The sequence below is a fragment of the Muntiacus reevesi genome, chromosome 9 (genome assembly GCF_963930625.1).
Source record: "Muntiacus reevesi chromosome 9, mMunRee1.1, whole genome shotgun sequence".
Classification (NCBI taxonomy): Eukaryota; Metazoa; Chordata; class Mammalia; order Artiodactyla; family Cervidae; genus Muntiacus; species Muntiacus reevesi.
The window spans coordinates 38,726,420-38,747,520 of NC_089257.1; the positions used below are offsets into that span (position 1 = coordinate 38,726,420).

The 21,101-nt window shown below is 35.2% G+C and overlaps 1 protein-coding gene across 2 annotated transcripts in view; it reads left to right on the plus strand.

Annotated features, from left to right (window-relative positions):
* The window catches only part of FCHSD2 (FCH and double SH3 domains 2), a 245,329-nt gene that overhangs the window by 28,393 nt on the left and 195,835 nt on the right, over positions 1–21,101 (plus strand). For both annotated transcript variants that reach the window (XM_065944799.1, XM_065944798.1), the window contains exon 3: positions 11,312–11,357. In XM_065944799.1, coding sequence (XP_065800871.1) covers positions 11,312–11,357 — 46 coding nt within the window. The remainder of the gene's footprint in view (positions 1–11,311; positions 11,358–21,101) is intronic.

Below are 21,101 nucleotides of genomic sequence, written 5' to 3' on the forward strand. Positions count from 1 at the left end.
CAAAGGTCCGTCTAGTCAAGGCTATGGTTTTTCCAGAGGTCATGTATGGATGTGAGAGTTGGACTGTGAAGAAAGCTGAGTGCCTAAGAATTGATGCTTTTAAGCTGTGGTGTTGGAGAAGACTCTTGAGATTCCCTTGGACTGCAAGGAGATCCAACCAGTCCATCCAAAAGGAGATAAGTCCTGGGTGTTCATTGGAAGGACTGATGTTGAAGCTGAAGCTCCAGTACTTTGGCCACCTGATGGGTAGAGCTGACTCATTTGAAAAAACCCTGATGCTGGGAAAGATTAAGGGCAGGAGGAGGAGGGGAAGACGGAGGATGAGATGGTTGCATGGCATTACCGACTTGATGGACATGGGTTTGGGTGGCCTCCGGGAGTTGGTGATGGACAGGGAGGCCTGGAGTGCTGTGGTTCATGGGGTCACAGAGTCAGACACGACTGAGCAATTGTATTGAACTCATTATCATAAATTCTACTGTGGTTTGGAGGTACTTCTTGACCATTTCGGTTTTGTCCCATGGTGCTAGGAATGCTCATTCCTAGGTCAGGCAGGGGTTTTGTTGATAACCACACAATGTGCTTTTACTGGACTAGGCCCTGTTAATAGCTGGACCACTTGTCACGCCACCTGATATGGTTCAGGAAATGATTCCCTCTGTTGCTTCTTCCCGTATCTAAACTTTTACAATCATTGACCTTATATAGAACTATTTAGTCAGCTGCTTCAAGTCACCTAGTCATCATTTTATCTGATGCTCATGCACACTTTTTGTAATGCAGGAAAGAATAATTTTGTAAAACAGGCAAAATACAAATAATATATCTAGTAGTATTAATCAGGTCATATGTAAGAATTTAAGCCAAGAACTTCTGCTAGGTGCTGCCTAGTGTATTCTCAGATGGTTTTACTTAGTCTATTCCGTACCAATCCTTATCTTTGGGGAGATTATATTTTGGTATTATTCATAGGCACCCAGCCCAATTTCCTAGTATTATTTTTTTTTTTTTAGGTTTGGGAGAGATTGTGTAGTTTTCTTTTTTTTTTTTTTTTTTAATTTTTCAGTGGGTTTTGTCATACATTGATGTGAATCAGCCATAGAGTTACACGAATTCCCCATCCCGGTCTCCCATCCCACCTCCCTCTCCACCCGATTCCTCTGGATCTTCCCAGCCCAAGGGGCGCGAGCACTTGACTCATGCCTCCCACCTGGGCTGGTGGTCTGTTTCACCACAGATAATATACATGCTGTTCTTTCGAAACATCCCACCCTCCCCTTCTCCCACAGAGTTCTGTTCTAATTTCCTAGTATTATTAATATGGTCTCTTGGTTCCCAACATAAGGGGACCCTTAAATCTAAATAACTGCAGCCTGGTGTTAACCACATAAATCCATTCCACAATTGAGGGAGGTTATATTCTTTGACTGAAATTTTGCTCATTGTTCTGATTGAGTTTGAGTGACCCTGAAAATAAATTTTTGTTTATGGCCAGGGTCATACAAAGCAGGTATTATTAATTGGCCAGGTGAGGGTATCCCACCTAATAACATCGGCTAGTTGCTTGAACAGAATTATATCTTTTTTCTAGAGTAAATTTCCTAAGGGGTATTCAGTTAGAGCCTTGGAGGGGAGAAATCCACCAGGGTAGCCCAGAAATACTGGATACAGGTAATTGACTATAAAGCTAACAATTAGATTAACTTTAACTGTGCATAAGGTTGTGAAATGCATTTAGTTAACAAGTAAAGATGTGAGCAGTTATCAAAATAATTGGTATACAGGCCTGGTCTTGCATCTTGGGTCACCCGTCTCCTTCAGATGTTGTCATCTTCTCATCCTGGCTTGGTAGTGTCTTCTCTGTTTGGGCATTGTTTTAAGGTCAACCACCCTCTCTATAGGCCGATCCATGCAGGGACTTGTTCTAAGTGTAAATATTAATTCAAGAGTCTGTTCCCTTCAGTTTTGCTATATAGGAGGTAGTTAAGAGTATTGGATGTGTTCTCCATCTAGGTGAGAGATTGCCCTTTAAATTATGTCTCTTCTAGTATACACAGCACCCTGGTTTCAGGTCATGGGCATCTGATTTTCATCCAAAGATTGTTTAGATAAGCTTTAGAAACAAACTTAGAGTGTTCTTTTAATAATGCAATTAAACTTTGAATTATTTCTTAATTGAATTTATTTTTTACAATAATAAGACATAACAGCGAGGAGCTGTCTGAGAAGTAAGTCTTAGGCAATAAATACAGACCTCAATTAACAAAACTAGAATTTAATATCCACTGAAACATAACACTTTTCTCTCTAAAATTACCCTCATTTCTACTGAATATAGCCAAATTAAGACTAATATGTTTGCAAAATAAATCTGGTTTCAATAAACTTGGCCTGATGATTTATATAATTGATCATGTGGGGTTTTTAAAAATTGGCTTTGCTGGAACTTTTTATAAGGAATTTCAGATTAAACTTTTTAAAAGTAAAAGAGGCCAGCTTTCCTGGCCTCTTAGATCCAGGAAAGCCATGCCAAAGGCCTGTCACCGATTTCACCTTCAGATCTAGGTGAATTCCTCCCTTTTTGAAGTCCCCAAATACCTTGAGATTCCTGTTCCTGTTAGGAGATGGCCTTCCTAATTTATCTGATAAAACTGCTGGTAACTTGAGAGTTTTCAACCTCTGGAAGGATCAGGTAGAGAAAAAAGATAAATGTTTCAATTCTGCTTACAAAGGTATAATTTGCCAAATTTCTGTTAAGTCATAATTAGCTTGAGGGGAGGGGTTTCCTTATAGCTGAAAAACATAGATTTAACTAATATAATTTTTCAAACAGAAATCAGTGTGCTACTTGTGAGCTTAACACCTCTAGGAGTCACCCTAGAGTCATTTCAGCCCTCTTTTTTGGCTCAGTTTCTCCTTTGTTAGTGTGAGACCACTGTGGATATTCAGATCACTGAATGGCCAATTCTTACACATGACCCCCCTCACCCCCCACCCCAGGTTGAGAGCAAGTCTTAATGAGTGGGCTTCACTGTAGGACCACTGCATGGTATGAGGACTCTGCCTACATCACTCCTGTAAATATTTCAATTTCCTGAGGAAGCTGTAACCGATGGGGAGGAATCTTGTCCCTCTTCTTCGGAGCAAGGCTCACATGTAATATCTTTACTTTTATCTCAACAAATTCTGTCAATACATTTTTCTAAATTTGGCTGTAGTTGCTTCACAATCTTATGTTAGTTTCTGCTGTACCATGAAGTGAACCAACTCTTATGTATCCATATATCCTCCTTGTCACTGTTAGAGCACCTGTCATGTGGTATGTTAATCTTCTTTCTATTTTTTGTTTTTTGGTATGTTTTCCCCTCCATCCTGTGGGCTTTTTGAGAGCAAGACTGGTATGTAGATGCTGAAGAAGTATTTGTTACTGAATGAGGCATCGTTGGCCAAATAAATATTTAATAATTGTTAAAATGTGGCTTTTAAAATTGTTGTTAAAAATTTTCTTTTCCTTTGTTTACATAAAGACCTTGTACTACAATATAGTACCTAATTTGCAGTGTAGCTTGGTCATTGATATCCTTATTCACATCCTTGTATATTTATGTAACTGTCTTTTTAGGATAAATTTGTTGAAGCAGAATCAATGGATCAAACATATACTATTTAAATGATCATTTATACTTGTTGCCATATTACCTTTCCTTACTCCCCACCCCCACTGTCAATAGATATTTCCAAATGTGGGAATAGCAAAATATTATCATTATTCTGATGTTCTAATATTGGTCATCTTATAGGCAGAATAGTCTTATTGTTTGGATTTCTTTGGTTATTAGAAAGATCAGGGTTTTTTTCTTCATATTGGACTATTTTACATTCTTTTATGTTTTTTGTTAGTCGTCTGTGCTGTCTTCCTCCATTGGGGCTGCTCTGACAAAATACCACGGATTGGGTAGCTATAGACAACAAAAATTTATTGCTTACAGTTTTGGATGCTGGTAAGGTCAAGATCAAGGCACCAACACGGTTGTGTTCTTTTGTGAGGGCCCTTTTTCTGATTTATAGCTGGCATCTTCTTGCTGTGTCCTCGCAAGGCTGAAGAGCTGGGAATCTCTTTGGAGCCTCTTTTATACAGGCGCTGACTCTTTTCATGAGGATTCCACTCTCATAACTTAAGCACCTTCCTAAGGCCCACTGACTAGTACCATCACATTAGTATTGGTACTAAGATTCCAGCATAGGAATTTTGGTAGGATATAAACATTCAAACCATACCATGTCTTTAATGTTCTGTTTGAATGTTAGGAGTTTTGTGGGAGTTTTTAATATTTTAGGTTGCTTGATTAATGCAAATGCTTTCCTCCAATTTGTTGTTTGTTTTTTAACTTTGTCTTTTTTTCATCTAAAAATTAAAAATCACCATTGGTGCATACTCATGGGACATATGTAAAAAACCTAATGATACCAAAAATTGAATATAAAACTATAAAAATATTCTAGAAAGTACTTTAAAGAGACATGACATTCCAGTATTAGATAAAATAGAGTTGAAGTCTAATTATTAATAGGAATAAAAATACTTAAAGTTAAGTGGATTCACCTGAAAGAACTAATAAGCATGAAGATTTATTCACTTAATAACAGAAGAAAGCACAAATTTCAAAATTGTAAGGAGAAACTGACAAATCTGTAGTCACAGTGAGAGATTTTGACATCAAACAAACTTTAAAAAGTATATAGAGTATTTAAATTCCATAACTAATAAGCTTAGTTACATATATATTGATAGATTCTGTGTCTAACATGCAGAATATATTCATTTCAAACACAGAAGTTAATTCTATCATTATTAGTTCATAAAAGAAGTATCAACAAATTCCATGGAAATTATACATGCATTTTATATAGTACGTGGTTAAGAGGGGACTCAGGGACCAAATTCTGGTTCTGTCCTAGCCGTGAGACCTGGATAAGTTACCTAACATCTGTGCTTTAGTGTTCTCATATATAAAATGGAGGTGATAATAGTGTGCTGCTCAGAGTTGTGAGGATTACTGTTCAGAGCAGGACCTTGCAAGTGGTGGAGGCTCAGGAAATGTTTAATGTCATCATTATAATTATCATCATATTCTCTGATCCCAATGCAGTAAAAGTAGAATTAATAATAAAGAGAAACCCTCTCTCCCGCCTGTAAAAGAAAACTCCATATATACTACTCAGTACAGTGGTATGAATAAAAGACACACCGGTGAGTGAAAGAAACCAGAGAGTACATGCTGTATGATTCCGTTTATATTAAGTCTAGAACAGACGAAACCACTAGTGAGTGGTTTCCTCTGCAGGTCAAGTGGGGGAATTGAGTATGAAGGAGTATGAAAGAAAGGAGTATGAAAGTATAGCTATCATTCTGTATGTACCTTGATGGGCATTTGGATTACACAGGTGTATGTATTTGTCAAAACCACACATTTTATGTATATATATATACGTATATATAATTTGTGATTTTAGTTTATGTAAGTTTTACATGAAAAGACTCAACAGGGGAATGTATGGATATACAAATTAAAAGGGGGAAAAGTGAATGCAGTGACAGATTTTCTTGGGCTCCAAACTCACTGTAGACGGTGACTGCAGCCATGAAATTAAAAGATGCTCCTTGGAAGAAAAGCTGTGACAAACCTAGATAACATATTAAAAACAGAGACATCACTTTGCCAACAAAAGTCCTTACAGTCAAGACTATGGTTTTTCTAGTAGTCATGTTCAGCTGTGAGTGGGAGGACTAAAATTCATGCTTGAATTTTACCTAATGGCTAAGGAAGAACTGGTTAAAGAACATCAGTCCTTTTCAGAATCTTCAAAAAAACAGAAAATGAGGGAACACGCCTAACTCTTTCTATGATGTCCTTATTACCTTGATAACCAGTCAGACAAAGATATCACAAGAAACTACAGATCAGTATCCCATATGAACATTGATGTAAGAATCCTTAACAAATACTAGCAAACTGAGTCCAACAACACATTAGAAGGATTATACACTATGACAAAGAAAAATTGATTCCAGGAATGTAAAAGTTCAACATAAAAAAATCAAGGAATGAAATATACCATATTAATAGAATGAAGGAGAAAAAAACCACATGATCATTTCAGTAGAGGCAGAAAAAGCATTTGACAAAATTCAGTACCCTTTCATGATAAAAACACTCAGTAAACTAGGAATTGAAGGAAACTTCCTTAATATGATAAAGGGCACATATGAAAAACCCACAAGTAACATTATAATCAATGGTGAAAGGCTAAAAAGCTTTCCGCCTAAAGAGACAAGATAGGCTGCCCACTTTCACCACTGCTAGTCTTTTGTGATTTTGACATTCTTTAAGCATATCTGGAAGCAGTATTTGCCTCACTGGGGTTTTTTTTTGTTTTTAAGTTTTAAAAATTCATCTGCTCTATGGCAGCATTTTTCTCATGAATGTTTCTCAGCTACTCTGTTTTTCCTGTGCCTTTTTTTCTTCTTCTTAAAATTTTGTATTTGCATAGATCTGTTCTTGCTCCCTTTGCGGTTATTTTTGAATGAAGAGGGTTTTTCCTGTACAACTTTTTAAGATACCAACTTTTTAGGGTAGCTACAGTGTTTCACATTTACAGTAGTTTTCGTTGTACCAGGATTGAGTGTATGAGTTGTTTTATTTCTCCTCAGCTAGAGAAGATTGGCTACTGCAGAACCATACATAGTACAGGCTATCTCACTGTTTTTTTTCCTACTACACCAGCAGTGTAATGTCTGCCAGTGTAAATTGTTTGTGTGGTTTTTAATTTAATACTTTCTCCTCTGTTTCTTCAAACTAAACAGCAAAATTTCCTCCATCAGCCTATGTCCCTTGTTCTTGTTGTTGGGAATGTGGTTTAAATTTTATACTTCAGTAAGTGGTGTTGAAGAAATGTACTTCCCACATCTTCATGAGTTTTGGAACTTCATGCCTTATATGTTACCCTCTTTCTCCAATTTAATACAGGCCTCTCTTCCACTTACATTTCATGTTTCCTAGTTTTATTGGAGATCACGTTCGCATTTTGTTTTTTATTCTATTTGTTGCTTTTGGGTGATTTCTGAGAGGAGAAGGGAGATTCTGACTTTGTTATTTAAGACCAGAAGTACTTTAAATATATTTTTTGGTAGTGCATTGCATATTTAATATTTCAACTGGATTAAATTTCATAATTATAAACTGTGGGTATGATATTTTCACTTAGTAAATACTTTTCTAGTGTTTGCCGTGTACCAAGTCTAAGTGCTTTACCAATATGTACTCATTTAATCCTCCTAATAATCCTATATGAGATAGATGTTCTTTTTATTCCTATTTCATGATAGGAAACCAAAACATGATCAGGAAAATTAACTTGCTCAAGGTTACCTAATTAATAAGAAATAAAAACACTTTCTACTTTTCACTCTATGCCTGTATTATTTGTGGATCTTGGCATCACCTGTTTATCTTATAAATAACTTGAGAGCAGAGTCCATGTCTCATTCATTTTTACATACCCAGTGCATATTTAGTAGAATACCTGAAATTCAGAAGATGCTCAATGAATGTTGTTGGTGAATTAATGTTTTTTATTAGGAGCAAAATAATTTTCTGTCAGATTTGTATAGCTTCAGTTGTTCATTCTACTTGCCTTGTTCAAAATAAACTTTTTTTTTGTATTCTCATGTCATCATTTTAATGCTACTGCCATATTTTTGGTAATAATATTTCTAAAAACAGCTGTTATATTCCAGGACAAATTGTAGTTTTCTTTATGAAAGAGTCACCAGTGTCCTGATAAATAAGTAGTAGTTCCCTTACCCCTGTTTTCTATCTGTGCTAACAAATGATTTTTTTACATTCTGATGTTATTGTTCAACTTTGTCATTTGCAAAATAAGAGGTCAGGTAACTCAGAGTAGTAGAAATGTGGTGATCATCTTATAGTTCATTTGTTTTTCTTGCTCAGTTTTATTCCACTGTAAGAATGTATCACTGTTTGTTGGCCTGTTATCCCACTGGTATAATTTCCTGTTTTGGGCTATTTATGAATAAAAGTGCTATAAATATTTTTGTCAAGTGTTTTTGTGGACATTTGTTATCATTTCTCTTGGTAAATTTCTAGCATTAGAAATATGTCAAGATGGATGTTTAGTTACATAAGAATATATTTTTTTCTTTTCCCTCAAAATGGTTGTACCATTTTATATTCCCACAAACAACATGTAGAGTTTCATTGCGTTTTATCCTTACTACTCTTATCAATCTTTTTAATTTCAGCCATTCTGGTGGGTGTGTTTATTTTTAATATTCATCATTATGGTTTCGATGCCCCATCTCTACTACCACCATTAATAAATTGAATGTTCTTAGGTGTTCTGCTTATCCTGGTGGTGAATTACAGAGTTAGGGAATCCCCAGACAACTCTCACTCCTGATACCAATTGCAAATATGGAGGCCTCCTAAGACCTCCTCACTTCACAGACTATTTTCTAAAACAAGTGTACCATGTTACATTGCTATAAGCACTGTATGAGACTTTTCAGTTCTCTAAGTCCTTGCTGGCACTTGTTTTTGTTCATCTTTTAATAACAGCAGCCATTAATATTTTAAAAGAGATTTTATGGGAAACTGATGTTGACTTTTAACAAATGCCTTTACGTCTTATATGAAGATTATCGGAAGATTTTTTTGGTCTGTTCAGTTCAGTTCATTCATTCAGTCATGTCCGACTCTTTGCGACCCCATGAACCACAGCATACCAGGCCTCCCTATCCATCACCAACTGCCGGGGTCTACCCACACCCATGTCCATCAAGTCGGTGATACCATCCAACCATCTCTTCCTCTGTCATCCCCTTCTCATGCCCTCAATCTTTCCCAGCATCAAGTCTTTTCAAATGAGTCAGCTCTTCACATCAGGTGACCAAAGTATTGGAGCTTCAGCTTCAACATCAGTCCTTCCAGTGAACACCCAGGACTGATCTCCTTTAGGATGGACTGGTTGGATCTCCTTGGAGTCCAGGGGACTCTCAAGAGTCTTCTCCAAACCACAGTACAAAAACATCAATTCTTCGGTGCTCAGCTGTCTTTATAGTCCAACTCTCACATCCATACATGACCTCTGGAAAAACCATAGCCTTGACTAGATGGACCTTTGTTGACAAAGTAATGTTTCTGCTTTTTAATATGCTGTCTAGATTGGTCATAACTTTCCTTCCAAGGAGTAAGTGTCTTTTAATTTCATGACTGCAGTCACCATCTGCAGTGATTTTGGAGCCCAGAAAAATAAAGTCAGCCACTGTTTCCACTGTTTCCCCTATGGTAAAATCCATATAAAATTTGTTTTCTTAACCGTTTATAAGTGTATAGTTTCGTGCTATTAAGTACATTCATTTTGTTCCACTGCTACGACCATCCATCTTCAGAACTCTTTGCGTCTTGCAAAACTGAAACTCTGTGCTTATTAAGTAATAACTACTTTATCCCCTTTTCTTAGCTCCTGGAAACTACCATTCTACTTTGTGTCCATGTGATTTTGACTGCTCTAAGTCAAATCTTATATAAATGGTAACATACAGTATTTGTCTTCTTGTGACTGATTTATTTCACTCAGCATAATGATCTCAGAGATCTCACAGTTCATTTGTGTTGTTGCGTATGTCCGAATTTCCTTCCTTTTTAAATTTAAATAATAGCTATTCATCCAAAACAAATGTAGCAAAATCTTAAATACTTTTATTTTTTAATATAAGAGATGAATAGTTATGTTGATAAATTTAAATAATTATTAAAATGAATTTTGTTTTATTGCTTTTTTTCTGTTCCCACTCTCTTATTTATATTTTTCACTTTTTACTCTATCTCTGCCTTATTGAAGTGGTTTTAAGAACACAGATACCTGACACCTCACAGAAAAGCTTTTAAACCCAGTATGCATGCATGCATGTGTGCTAAGTTGCTTCAGTCGTGTCCAGCTCTTTGTGACCCTATGCACTGTAGCCCACCAAGGTCTTCTGTCTATGGGATTCTCCAGGGAAGAATAGTGGAGTGGGTGCCATGCCCTCCTCCAGTTAAATTCAGTATATTAAAGGTAAACTGTTAATGTTATCATGTTTCATTGACTCTACCTTGCCTGTGGTTTGTAAAAAGTGAAAGTGAAAAGTTGCTCAGTCAAATCTGACTTTGCAACCCCATGGACTGTAGTAGCCCACCAGGATCCTCTCTGTCCATGGAATTCTCCAGGCAAGAACACTGGAATGGGTAGCCATTCCCTTCTCCAGGTGATCTTCCTGACCCAGAGATCGAAACTGGGTCTCCTGCATTGCAGGCAGATTCTTTACCACTAGCAGTGGTTTGTAAGGTACACTGGTACTTCGTGTACTGTTAAGATATAAGAAAATACTGCTAATTACTTAAAAAATGAATAATAATATCATAAAATAGGGCTTCCCTTGTGGTGGTAATGGTAAAGAATTCACCTGCCAATGCAGGAAATGCAAGAGATGCGTGTTCAAATCCTGGGTTGGGAAGAGCCCTTGAAGAAGGGCATGGCAACCCACTCCAGTATTCATGCCTGGAGAATCCCATGGACAGAGCAACTTGTCAAAATTGTTTATTGTTAAATCTGTGAAATATAATACATGTGTGAAAAAGGCTCTCTTCATGCTATAACATGTAGTGCTCTTGTACTTTGTTGACTCTTATAAAAGACTAGAATGAAGGAAATGATTTGACTATTTCATGTTGAGAAACTGATCAAAATTTGATTTTTACCTTGTTTTCTGTGGTTCCCTCAATGTTATTATATTCAGTAAACATTTTTATACCTACTATACACTAGCCATACTGATGACAGTAGCTAACATGCACACACACACTATAGTCACACCTGTCTTTTACTCTGTGCTAGACACTATTTTGAGCACTCTATATATTGTCCTTTACTAAATTTTACATTATCCCTTTGAGTTAGATACTATTACTATACCCATTTTACCAAATAGCAGCCTAAGGCACAGAGAAGTCAAGTGACTTGACCAATGTCATACAGCTAATAAGTGGTGGAGCTAGGATTTGAATGTTCTAAGATTGTCTTAACTCCAGTCTATGGTGTCAGTGGTATTCTTAGATATGTAGATCATTGACATATTGTGCCTTCCCTCAACACAGCTTATGAAACAGTGTTTGAGGGTGTGTTGATAACTTTGCATAAAATTATTGTTATATTTTCAGTAATGAATTTTTATTTTTATTTGTGTTTTTAGGACATTCAGTCAGAAGAAGGCTGCTATTGAGAGAGAGTATGCACAGGTAAGCGTGCAAGTGAAGGTACCCATCCTCTCATACTTCTCTGGCTTAAGGGCAGGTATGGTTGTTGGAGAGAAGCATTGGTATTCCTGCATTCTCCTTTTCTTTGGCTCTCTCACTTTTTTCCTCCTTTTACTCTGTTTGAATCTTCAGATGAGGAGCTGAGTTGCTTCTTACTACAAAGAAGTTTATGAATATTCTGGGAGAAGATAATATTCATAATATTTTGAAGTATTTACAAGTATAAATAATAGTGAATAGAATTCACAAGTATATATATTCACAACTGTACATTTCATCCCTATAACTCATTTATTTTGTAACTGAAAGTTTGCTCCATTTGATTTCTCTCACCTGTTTTACTTATCTGGTCACTTGTCTCATAAAAAGCTTTTTCGAATAATCCAGGTTTTTTTCTTCATGATTAGATTTAGGTTAAATTTTTAGCAAAAATACTGCACAGGTGAGGTTGAGCCTAATGAGGTTTTATGGTTTGCTGTGGTGACAGATAAAGTAGAGCACATCACTGATATTGCCAATTTTCTAGCCTGATTGAATCTTTAACAGTGATAGTAGAGCATTTTTCAAGATTATCTCATGCCTTTTCTGTTTTTTGTTTTGTTTTTTCTCGTGCTAAAAAATGAATATTTGTTATGTTAAAAACATTTGCAAGCCATAATTAAAGAAAAATTGAACACCTGAAAATGTTTTAGTTTTAACTTACACATTTCAGTTTAAATTGTTAAATTTTTTTTAATGTCAAAACTGGTATATTCTTAGCTTTCATTTATACACATTTAAAAATCTACTGAAATTCAGAACATTTATCTTTGCTGTGGAAATTTCCTTTAGAGAGTCTGCTAGTTGTTAAATTGAAAGTATGTGGAACATTTATACTGCCAAGTATCTAATGGATAATATTTGATATTGACAGTTCCTTTCTGGGACGTTCCATAGTTTTGGCTATTATTTGTTGTTGGTACGTCATCTAAACAGCCAAGACTATTTAAACATATTTAAAAGAAATGGAATCATAATTTATGTAAACAACTTCTTTGAATTTTTAGTTTTCTTTATCAATTTTACCAATTTTAAAGCAGTCTTTTAAAATATGGTAGTTGTGTTTTCATTTCTTTTTTGTATTTAATACTCTTTTTTTCCATGTGCTATACAATATGTCTTTGTTGGTTATCCATTTATAGCAGTGTATTTAATATTCTTTTAAGCATTTTAATATTTTGGTTCATCTCTGTCAGGAGCTTGGTCTTATGAATATTGATAATTTCCTTAGTTGAACTATAGATAAATGGGAAACCTATGCTCCATAAGGAATTACTCTAATTTTCTTATAAAAGTATTATTTTAAAATTAGTTTAAGATATACCACTTTTCATGTGTTGAGAAAATATTTTGAGCACTCTTTCAGCTTCTGTGACTATGAGTACCCAAAAAAGAAGAAAAAAAAAAAAAGTCCTAGCACTTACAGAACTTCGATGGTTGTATATTAACTTCTAATTAAATGTATTAAATTCTTTCTCTTCAGGGAGTTCCCTGGTGGTCCAGTGGTTAGGACTCTGTACTCTGTCAAGGGTTTGATTCCTGTTTGGAGAACTAAAATCCCATAGGCTGTGCAGTGCAGCCAAAAAGAATAATAATAAAATTTAAAAATAAAAAATAAAATTCTCTTCAAAACAACTGATGTGGCATTATAGTCAGTTGAAAAGAATGAAGTTATTACTTCATAGAAGTTATTACTTTATAGAAAGTTATTACTTGTGGTATATGTTGTCATCGTCTACACAAAGAATTAATGCTCCAAAAAGTTTGAGTAGTATTTGTGAGATTTAGAGATCATACAGATGAGCTGTCCCAATAGAAAAATATGAAGGAAAAGAATTTAAGTGGGATTGATCAGATGACAGCAACTTGAAAAATAGTACCTCAAGTACATGCAGACTAAACTTGTAATACATTTTTAGGGGAATGTTAGAAGAAAGAAAGAAAATAACACTGTATATCCTTATTTACACTTGAAGCAATTTGAGCCCTGAATTTTTTCAGGGTTCTTGCTACTTTCAATTTCCTATAAGAGTATTAATGTTTTATTTTTAAGCACAGTTTGTGAAATTAGTTTTGTAATTCTCCAGAAGTAATAGATGTATGGCATATCTATTTATACAAATAGAGCAAATGAATCTCTAAAAACATAGAAGCAGTGTGAGTCATTAAACAGCATTAAGTATTAGGGTAAAATTTAGTCTGGCTTTTGACTACAGTTAGCTAACCACTGAGGTATTGGTAAAATTATTTGGAATACTCAGACTGAAGTTGCTAAAGGCGAGTTCTGTGTATTAATATACTTCCTGTAGTCTTTGGCAGAATGCTGCTAGTGAAGGAAGGATACAAAAGGTTACTGTGGCTGGAGAGAAAGAGCAGGAAAAGTTTGTGGGCTTTAAGGGCGGCTCCTCGTCTGAGGACAAACACAGAGCAAATATGGACACCCTGTCAAAAAGCCTGTGGTATCATACAGTCTCACCTCAAGTGCAACTTTTTGCTATTTTTATTCTTTTAAGAAAGAAATTGATGAAGAGTTGGGCATATTACCCACTATACTGTGTGTGTGGCAGGGTTCTTTTTTGGTGAATTTCCTCACAGTAAAAGTTTCAAATGTAACTTAATTTAGCTGTGTACAGTTAGGTTTCTGGCCATTGCTCTTAAAGAAGCATTGGTGAAGTTATTTAAAATAGTGGACTATATACTTGGAGTTTTCTATTTTGCTAGCCTTGTCCTGTAGAGCAATAAAGACAACTATCTTGAGAAAAAGTTGAGAATTATTTTCTGTGTTCATGTTGATATATATGTTTTAAAATTATTTTACTTTTGAACTCCTTAACTTATGCAACAATAATTAGAAATAAATTTTGGGAGGAAAGCAGACAGATTTTTTTTCCTCAAAATACTTGATATACATAGTTTGATTTTTAAAGTTTAAGAACTTAGGAGAAACAGTGGTCGATATGAGTAAATTTTCGTTTTTTTAGGCATGTAGATTTGCTATTATAGTTTTGTCTTTTTTTTAGAAGCTTTGTTATATTTAGTTTTATTATCTTGTTTATTTTAATTTTAAGAACTTATTTAGCTCTTATCACACATATAATTGAGGATTTATATGCAGAATATACTTTAAAATTTTATTTTTTATTTTTCATTGAAGTATAATCAATTTACAATATTTTATTAGTTTCCCAGTGTACATACAGTATAGTGATTCAGTTTCTTGCATATTATATTCCATTATAGGTTATTATAGGAAATTAGGTATAATTCCCTGTGCTGTACAGTAAATCCTTATTGCTTATCTATCTTATTGCTTATCTATCTTATGTATAGTAGTTTGTTAATTTTATACCCCTAATTTGTTCCTTCCTCCTTCCCTTTTCCCTTTTGTAACCACAAGTTTGTTTTCTATATCTTCAAATCTCTTTTTGTTTTACCTATACCTTGATTTGTATTTTTAGATTCCACATATAAGTGATATCATATAGTATTTGTCTTTCTCTGTGTGACTTATTTCACGAAGCATTATATTTTCGAAGCGTTATATTCTCTAGGTGTGTCTACAGTGCTGCAAATGGAGGTGTTTCATTCTTTTTTATGGTTGAGTTCATATTCCAGTGCATGTGCCACATGTGTGTATCTCATATCTTCTTAACCCAGTTGTTCCTTGATGGGCACTTGGGTTGCCTCCATGTTATCATGACTGTTGTAAATGGTGCTGCTATGAACATCAAGATGCATATATCTTTTCAAATTAGTGTTTCCATTTTTTCCTCATACAGATCCAGGAGTGGAATTGTTGGATCATATGGTAACTCTATCTTTAGTTTCTTGAGGAACCTCCATACTGTTCCTAGTGGCTACACCAATTTACATTCCCACCAACCATGTAAAAGGTTCTGTTTTCTTTAATGGCTGGCTCCTTAAAGGGAAAAAGTGAAAAATGACAGGAGAGAAAACTATCAAGTCTGAGAACGAGAAAGAAAAAGAATTGAAAAAAAGAAAACAGAGCCTAAAGAAACTGTGATACTATTAAACAGACTAATTATACATTGTAGGAGTCCCAGCAGGAGAAGAGAGAAAAGGTTAGAACCAGGCTTTGAGTGGTGTTATATCATGTTTGAACAGGTTATATAGTCCACTTAGTTTTTTTAAAAAGAAACTTTTAGTGAGGATAGTGGATATACCAGGACAATACATGATTTGCATTGTTAAAATAGGAATATTTTTTGATATTATCATAAATGAGATTGTTTTCTTAGTTTTCTTTTTGTATAGGTTGTTGATAAAAGAAGCACAACTGATTTTGGTATGTTGATTTTTGTTTTCTTCAACTTTAATAAATTCATTTAATCTGACAGTCTTTTTTTTTTTTAAATAGAGTCTTTAGCGTTTTCTGCATATGGGATTATGTATTTGTAAACAGATATAATTTTGCTTTTTCCTTTTTGATTTGGATGCCTTTTCTTTATTTTTTCTTTTCTGATTGCTCTTGCTAGTACTTCCAGCATTATGTTGAATAGAAGTGGCAAGAGTGAGCACCTTATATAAGTTGTGTATAGAACTTTCTAATCATGTTTTGGACTAGTAAGTTTTAAAGTCAAGAATCTAGTCAGTTTGATTTTTAGGTGATTGATGGGCAAATTGTGATGATATCCAGTTATAACAATGTTACACTAATATGTTACATCTGAGATTGTCTATTTAAACTTGAATATTGGTATATGTAATATGTACTATGTAATGCCTGATTTGCAGGGTCCTTTGCACAGTAGTAACCTCAGATCTTAATGCCAAGTTGCTACAGCATAAGCCTGACTGGTTTCATGCCTTTTGAAAAAGTGTTATAGAACTTTTAAAGAATGCAGAATTAGCAGTCCTGGCAGCTCAGTGCCTCATACCTCTCTTAGTTCATTGAAGGCTGATGTATTCTCATTCCTGGTATTGTTGTGGGGATGCAATACATTATGTGGGAAGCTCTGACTTAGAGCTAGTAGATATGGAACATACTCTCCTTTAGAGCCTCAAAAAGAAACCAAGGCTGCTGACACCTTTATTTCAGACTTCTAGTCAGCAGAATACTGGGAGAATACATTTCTTTTTTTAAAAAATTATTTATTTACTTGACTCTGCTGGGTCTTTGTTGTTTGGGCTTTCTCTAGTTGTGGCGAGTAGGAACTACTGTCTAGTTGTGGTGCATGGGCGCTTCACTGCCGTGGCTTCTCTTGTTGCAGAGCTTGGGCTCGAGAGCATGCGGGCTTCAGTAGTTGCAGGTCCCGTGCTTTAGATTACAGGCTCAGTAAGCATGGGCTTAGTTGTCCTATGTTGTGTGGGATCTTTCTGAACCAGGGATCAAACTGGTCCATGTCTTTGGTATTGGCAGGCGAATTCTTTACCACTGAGCTACCAGGGAAGCCCTATTTCTCTTTTAAGCCACCTAGTTTATGATACTTTGTTAACAGCAGCTCTTGGAAACTAATATAGTAACCAACAATAATTTTCTTATTCTGGTATTAATTTGAGATGCTTGATGTAGCTACATGTATAAATATGATTGAAAAGAGGATCTTTTCCCTCCTAACTTAGGATAACCATATTTTTGGTATACTAAGTATATGCCAGACATCATTATTTTATTTAAATTCTTAAACACTGTAGGATACTATTATATCTTGTACTTTAAAAGTAAGTCCCCAAGACTCAGAAAGGGGAACCATCATGCAGTCTGAATGTTGGTGTCTAACCAAAAGCCTATGTTTTCTTTCCTCTCTCACTGTTTCTTTATGTACTAACAGAGGTCAGTTTCTGTTGGTAGCAGTAGCTAGTATTTATAGATTTTCTTCTTTAACTCACAATTTACATTTATATAATCTACACAGATAAAGAATGATGGTCTGTTAAATGTGCGTTTTCCTGAAGTTCTGAGTTCTATATAACTTTAGTATTTGTTTGCATTTTTTATTTTCAGCCAAAGGCCAGAATATAGAAATAAATTATATCATTCTGTTCATCTGTGATCATTGAATAACTAAAACCATTAAGTACCAAAAATTTCTCATGGAAGTTCTGAAAACTTTAGAGTTACCTCTAGAGAATCAGAATGATTACAATATCCATTCTTGTTTATTAGCAGCTTAAAATAGATCATTCAGAACAAATGGCTAGTGATCGATTTTTATTTAAGAGAGCCCCCCAAATGGAGTAACTGCTAATAAAGATGAATGTAATTCATAGAGTATCATCTATCCCATTTATGATGACTGGTTATAGAGAAAATCAGACCTTTAAAGTATCTTCAGTGGAAGAAAATGTCATAGTCTTGAACATGATGGTTTTGTGTTCATGTTTGATGACAGATGTTTTTGGAGGGGGACTTGTGACAGTGCTGAATAAATATTGAAACACTGCAGAAATCAAATGTGTATTTGTGCAGCTTCTTCATTCAATCCCTTTGCAAATAGTATTTATTAACAGTGTAGTTTGGCTAACATTGAAGACCTACCATGTGGCAGCTGTTCTTAGGTTGTGAGAATGTCCTTAATAATATTAGAATATTTCCTTTTCAAAGTGAAGTGAAAATTTGTATGGGTAATGGAAAATAACATTTTAATTGACCTTGTTGTTCTTCAGTTGCTAAGTTGTGCCTTATTCTTTGTGACCCATTGACTAGAGACTCAGAAAGGGGAGTCTTCACTAGGAGACTTTGCAAATATATTATAGAAGTAGAGCTTTTAAAAATGGTATATATAGGTAGTTAATTTGATATTATATGTAGTTTAAGCTTTAGAGTTATAAAGAAGGGGCATGCATTCTAGGATATTAAAAATCTGAAAGAAGAGAAGCAGTCTCTAAAATAAAATATTTTTATTAATTGTAGTTATTAGCAGGAATAATATAGAACTGTTTCTTTGTGATGAAATTGAATTGTTACATTCTTCATTAAAGTAAAAAGGACGTGGTTACTGTCTTTGAGTTAAGTCTTAGTCTAATGGAGAAATAGTTCCATAAACCAATGAAACTAGCTCACCTAGTTTTGTGTAAGAGAATCATTATCCATTGTTAAATAAATACATGTCTAGGAAGCATCACTACGAACAAAGCTAGTGGATGTGATGGAATTCCAGTTGAGCTATTTCAAATCCTGAAAGAAGATGCTGTGAAACTGCTGCACTCAATATGCCAGCAAATTTGGAAAAGTCAGCAGTGGCCACAGGACTGGAAAAGGTCAGTTTTCATTCCAGTCCCAAAGAAAGGTAATGCCAAAGAATGCTCAAACTATCGCACAGTTGCACTCATCTCACATGCTAGAAAAGTGATGCTTAAAATTCTCCAAGTCAGGCTTCACCAGTATGAGAACCGTGAACGTCCAGATGTTCAAGCTGGATTTAGAAAAGGCAGAGGAACCAGAGATCAAATTGCCATCTGCTGGATCATCGAAAAAGCAGGAGAATTCCAGAAAAAACATCTATTTCTGCTTTATTGACTACGCCAAAGCCTTTGACTGTGTGGATCACAATAAACTGTGGAAAATTCTGAAAGAGATAGGCATACCAGACCACCTGACCTGCCTCTTGAGAAACCTGTATGCAGGTCAGGAAGCAACAGTTAGAACTGGACATGGACCAACAGACTGGTCCAAATAGGAAAAGGAGTACGTCAAGGCTGTATGTTGTCACCCTGCTTATTTAACTTATATGCAGAATACATCATGAGAAATGCTGGACTGGATGAAGCACAAGATGGAATCAAGACTGCTGGGAGAAATATCAATAACCTCAGATATGCAGACGACACCACCCTTATGGCAGAAAGTGAAGAAGAACTAAAGAGCCTCTTGATGTAAGTGAAAGAGGAGAGTGGAAAAAGTTGGCTTAAAGCTCAACATTCAGAAAACTAAGATCATGGCATCCAATCCCATCACTTCATGGCAAATAGATGGGAAAACAGTGGAAACAGTGGCTGACTTTATTTTTCTGGGCTCCAAAATCATGCAGATGGTGATTACAGCCATGAAATTAAAAGACGCTTACTCCTTGGAAGGAAAGTTATGACCAACCTATACAGCATATTAAAAAGCAGAGACATTACTTTGTCAACAAAGGTCCGTCTAATCAAGGCTATGGTTTTTCCAGTGGTCATGTATGGATGTGAGGGTTGGATTATAAAGAAAGCTGAATGCCAAAGAATTGATGCTGTTTTTGAGCTGTGGTGTTGGAGGAGACTCTTGAGATTTCCTTGGACTGCAAGGAGATCCAACCAGTCCATCCTAAAGGAGATCAGTCCTGCGTGTTCATTGGAAGGACTGATGTTGAAGCTGAAACTCCAATACTTTGGCCACCTGATGTGAAGAGCTAACTCATTTGAAAAGACTCTGTTGCTGGGAGAGATTGAGGGCAGGAGGAGAAGGGGACGACAGAGGATGAGATGGTTGGATGGCATCACCAACTCAGTGGACATGGGTTTGGGTGGACTCCGGGAGTTGGTGATGGACAGGGAGGCCTGGAGTGCTGTGGTTCTTGGGGTCTCAAAGAGTCAGACATGACTGAGTGATCTGAGTGCTCCTCAATAGAGCCCTGCTTCATAATATTGTCCATGTGAGAGACGTTTTTGCACTTTAAATCACCAGTTCAGTTGAGTTTGAATTTGAAATTCATATCTGAAATCACTTATCTTTTCTCTTAATGTGCATGTTATGTATTTTATGACCAGCAGTCACATAGGTCTCTTGTTTGTTGTATCTGAACATCAGTTGTTCTGTAATAAGTAGGACTGTGTCTCTTTGATGAATTCTCTACATAACCTGCAGAGTGGATTCTGGACAAGCAGCATAGCCTTATTTTAAATCAGCTGGTCCCAAAAAATGTAAAAATTGGGTGAAATTCTATCCAACCTTTTAATGTAATGTATGAGTAAAAATATTGAACAGAAGTTTTAATTTAAGTTAAATTTTAGTTTAAATTGCTGTTACTCTAATATAAATTGTTGCTCTTTCTAATTCTCTAAGTTGGTTTGCTTTATGGGTTTTCTGAGAAAGCAGGAAGTGACCTAATGGTTTAGCTTTAAAAGAAGAAACCATAACACTGTCCAGGAAATACTCACACCTCACTTCCCCACCTAGAGAGTCCTTGAATATAGGATTATATTTCCCTCGTGATTTATGTCTAGTACTTAGTACAATATCTGGCACATCATAAATGCTTAAATAACATTTGATGGGTGAAATGAAGAATGCCTTTTTCATGTCTGTTATGAAAATTCCAAATCAGAATAGGACTCAATAAAATGTTATTCTTAAGCCAAAAAGATGATATTGCTAGAAAGAAATAAAAGCATATCTTTTGACCATTAATTGATAGCCAGAAGTGGCTTATGTAATGTAAATTTCTCCTTTATATTCTCAGAAATCAATCATTTAATGAAGTTTATATTTAAATAGTTTGCAGAAACTTTATTTCTCATAGTAGGATTAAACTCTTACATTCACTTAATGGCATTTGTGTTCAATTTTTAAAATATTGTATGTATATAATTTAACAGAATTATACTCCTAGTCTTCACAAACTTATAAATGTAAACTAAACATTGATTCAAGGAGTATTCATTTGTATTGAACTGCTACTAATGTTAACTAATTTTAATGAACATATATTAAAATAATTTTATTTATTTATTTGTGACTGCAGTGGGTCT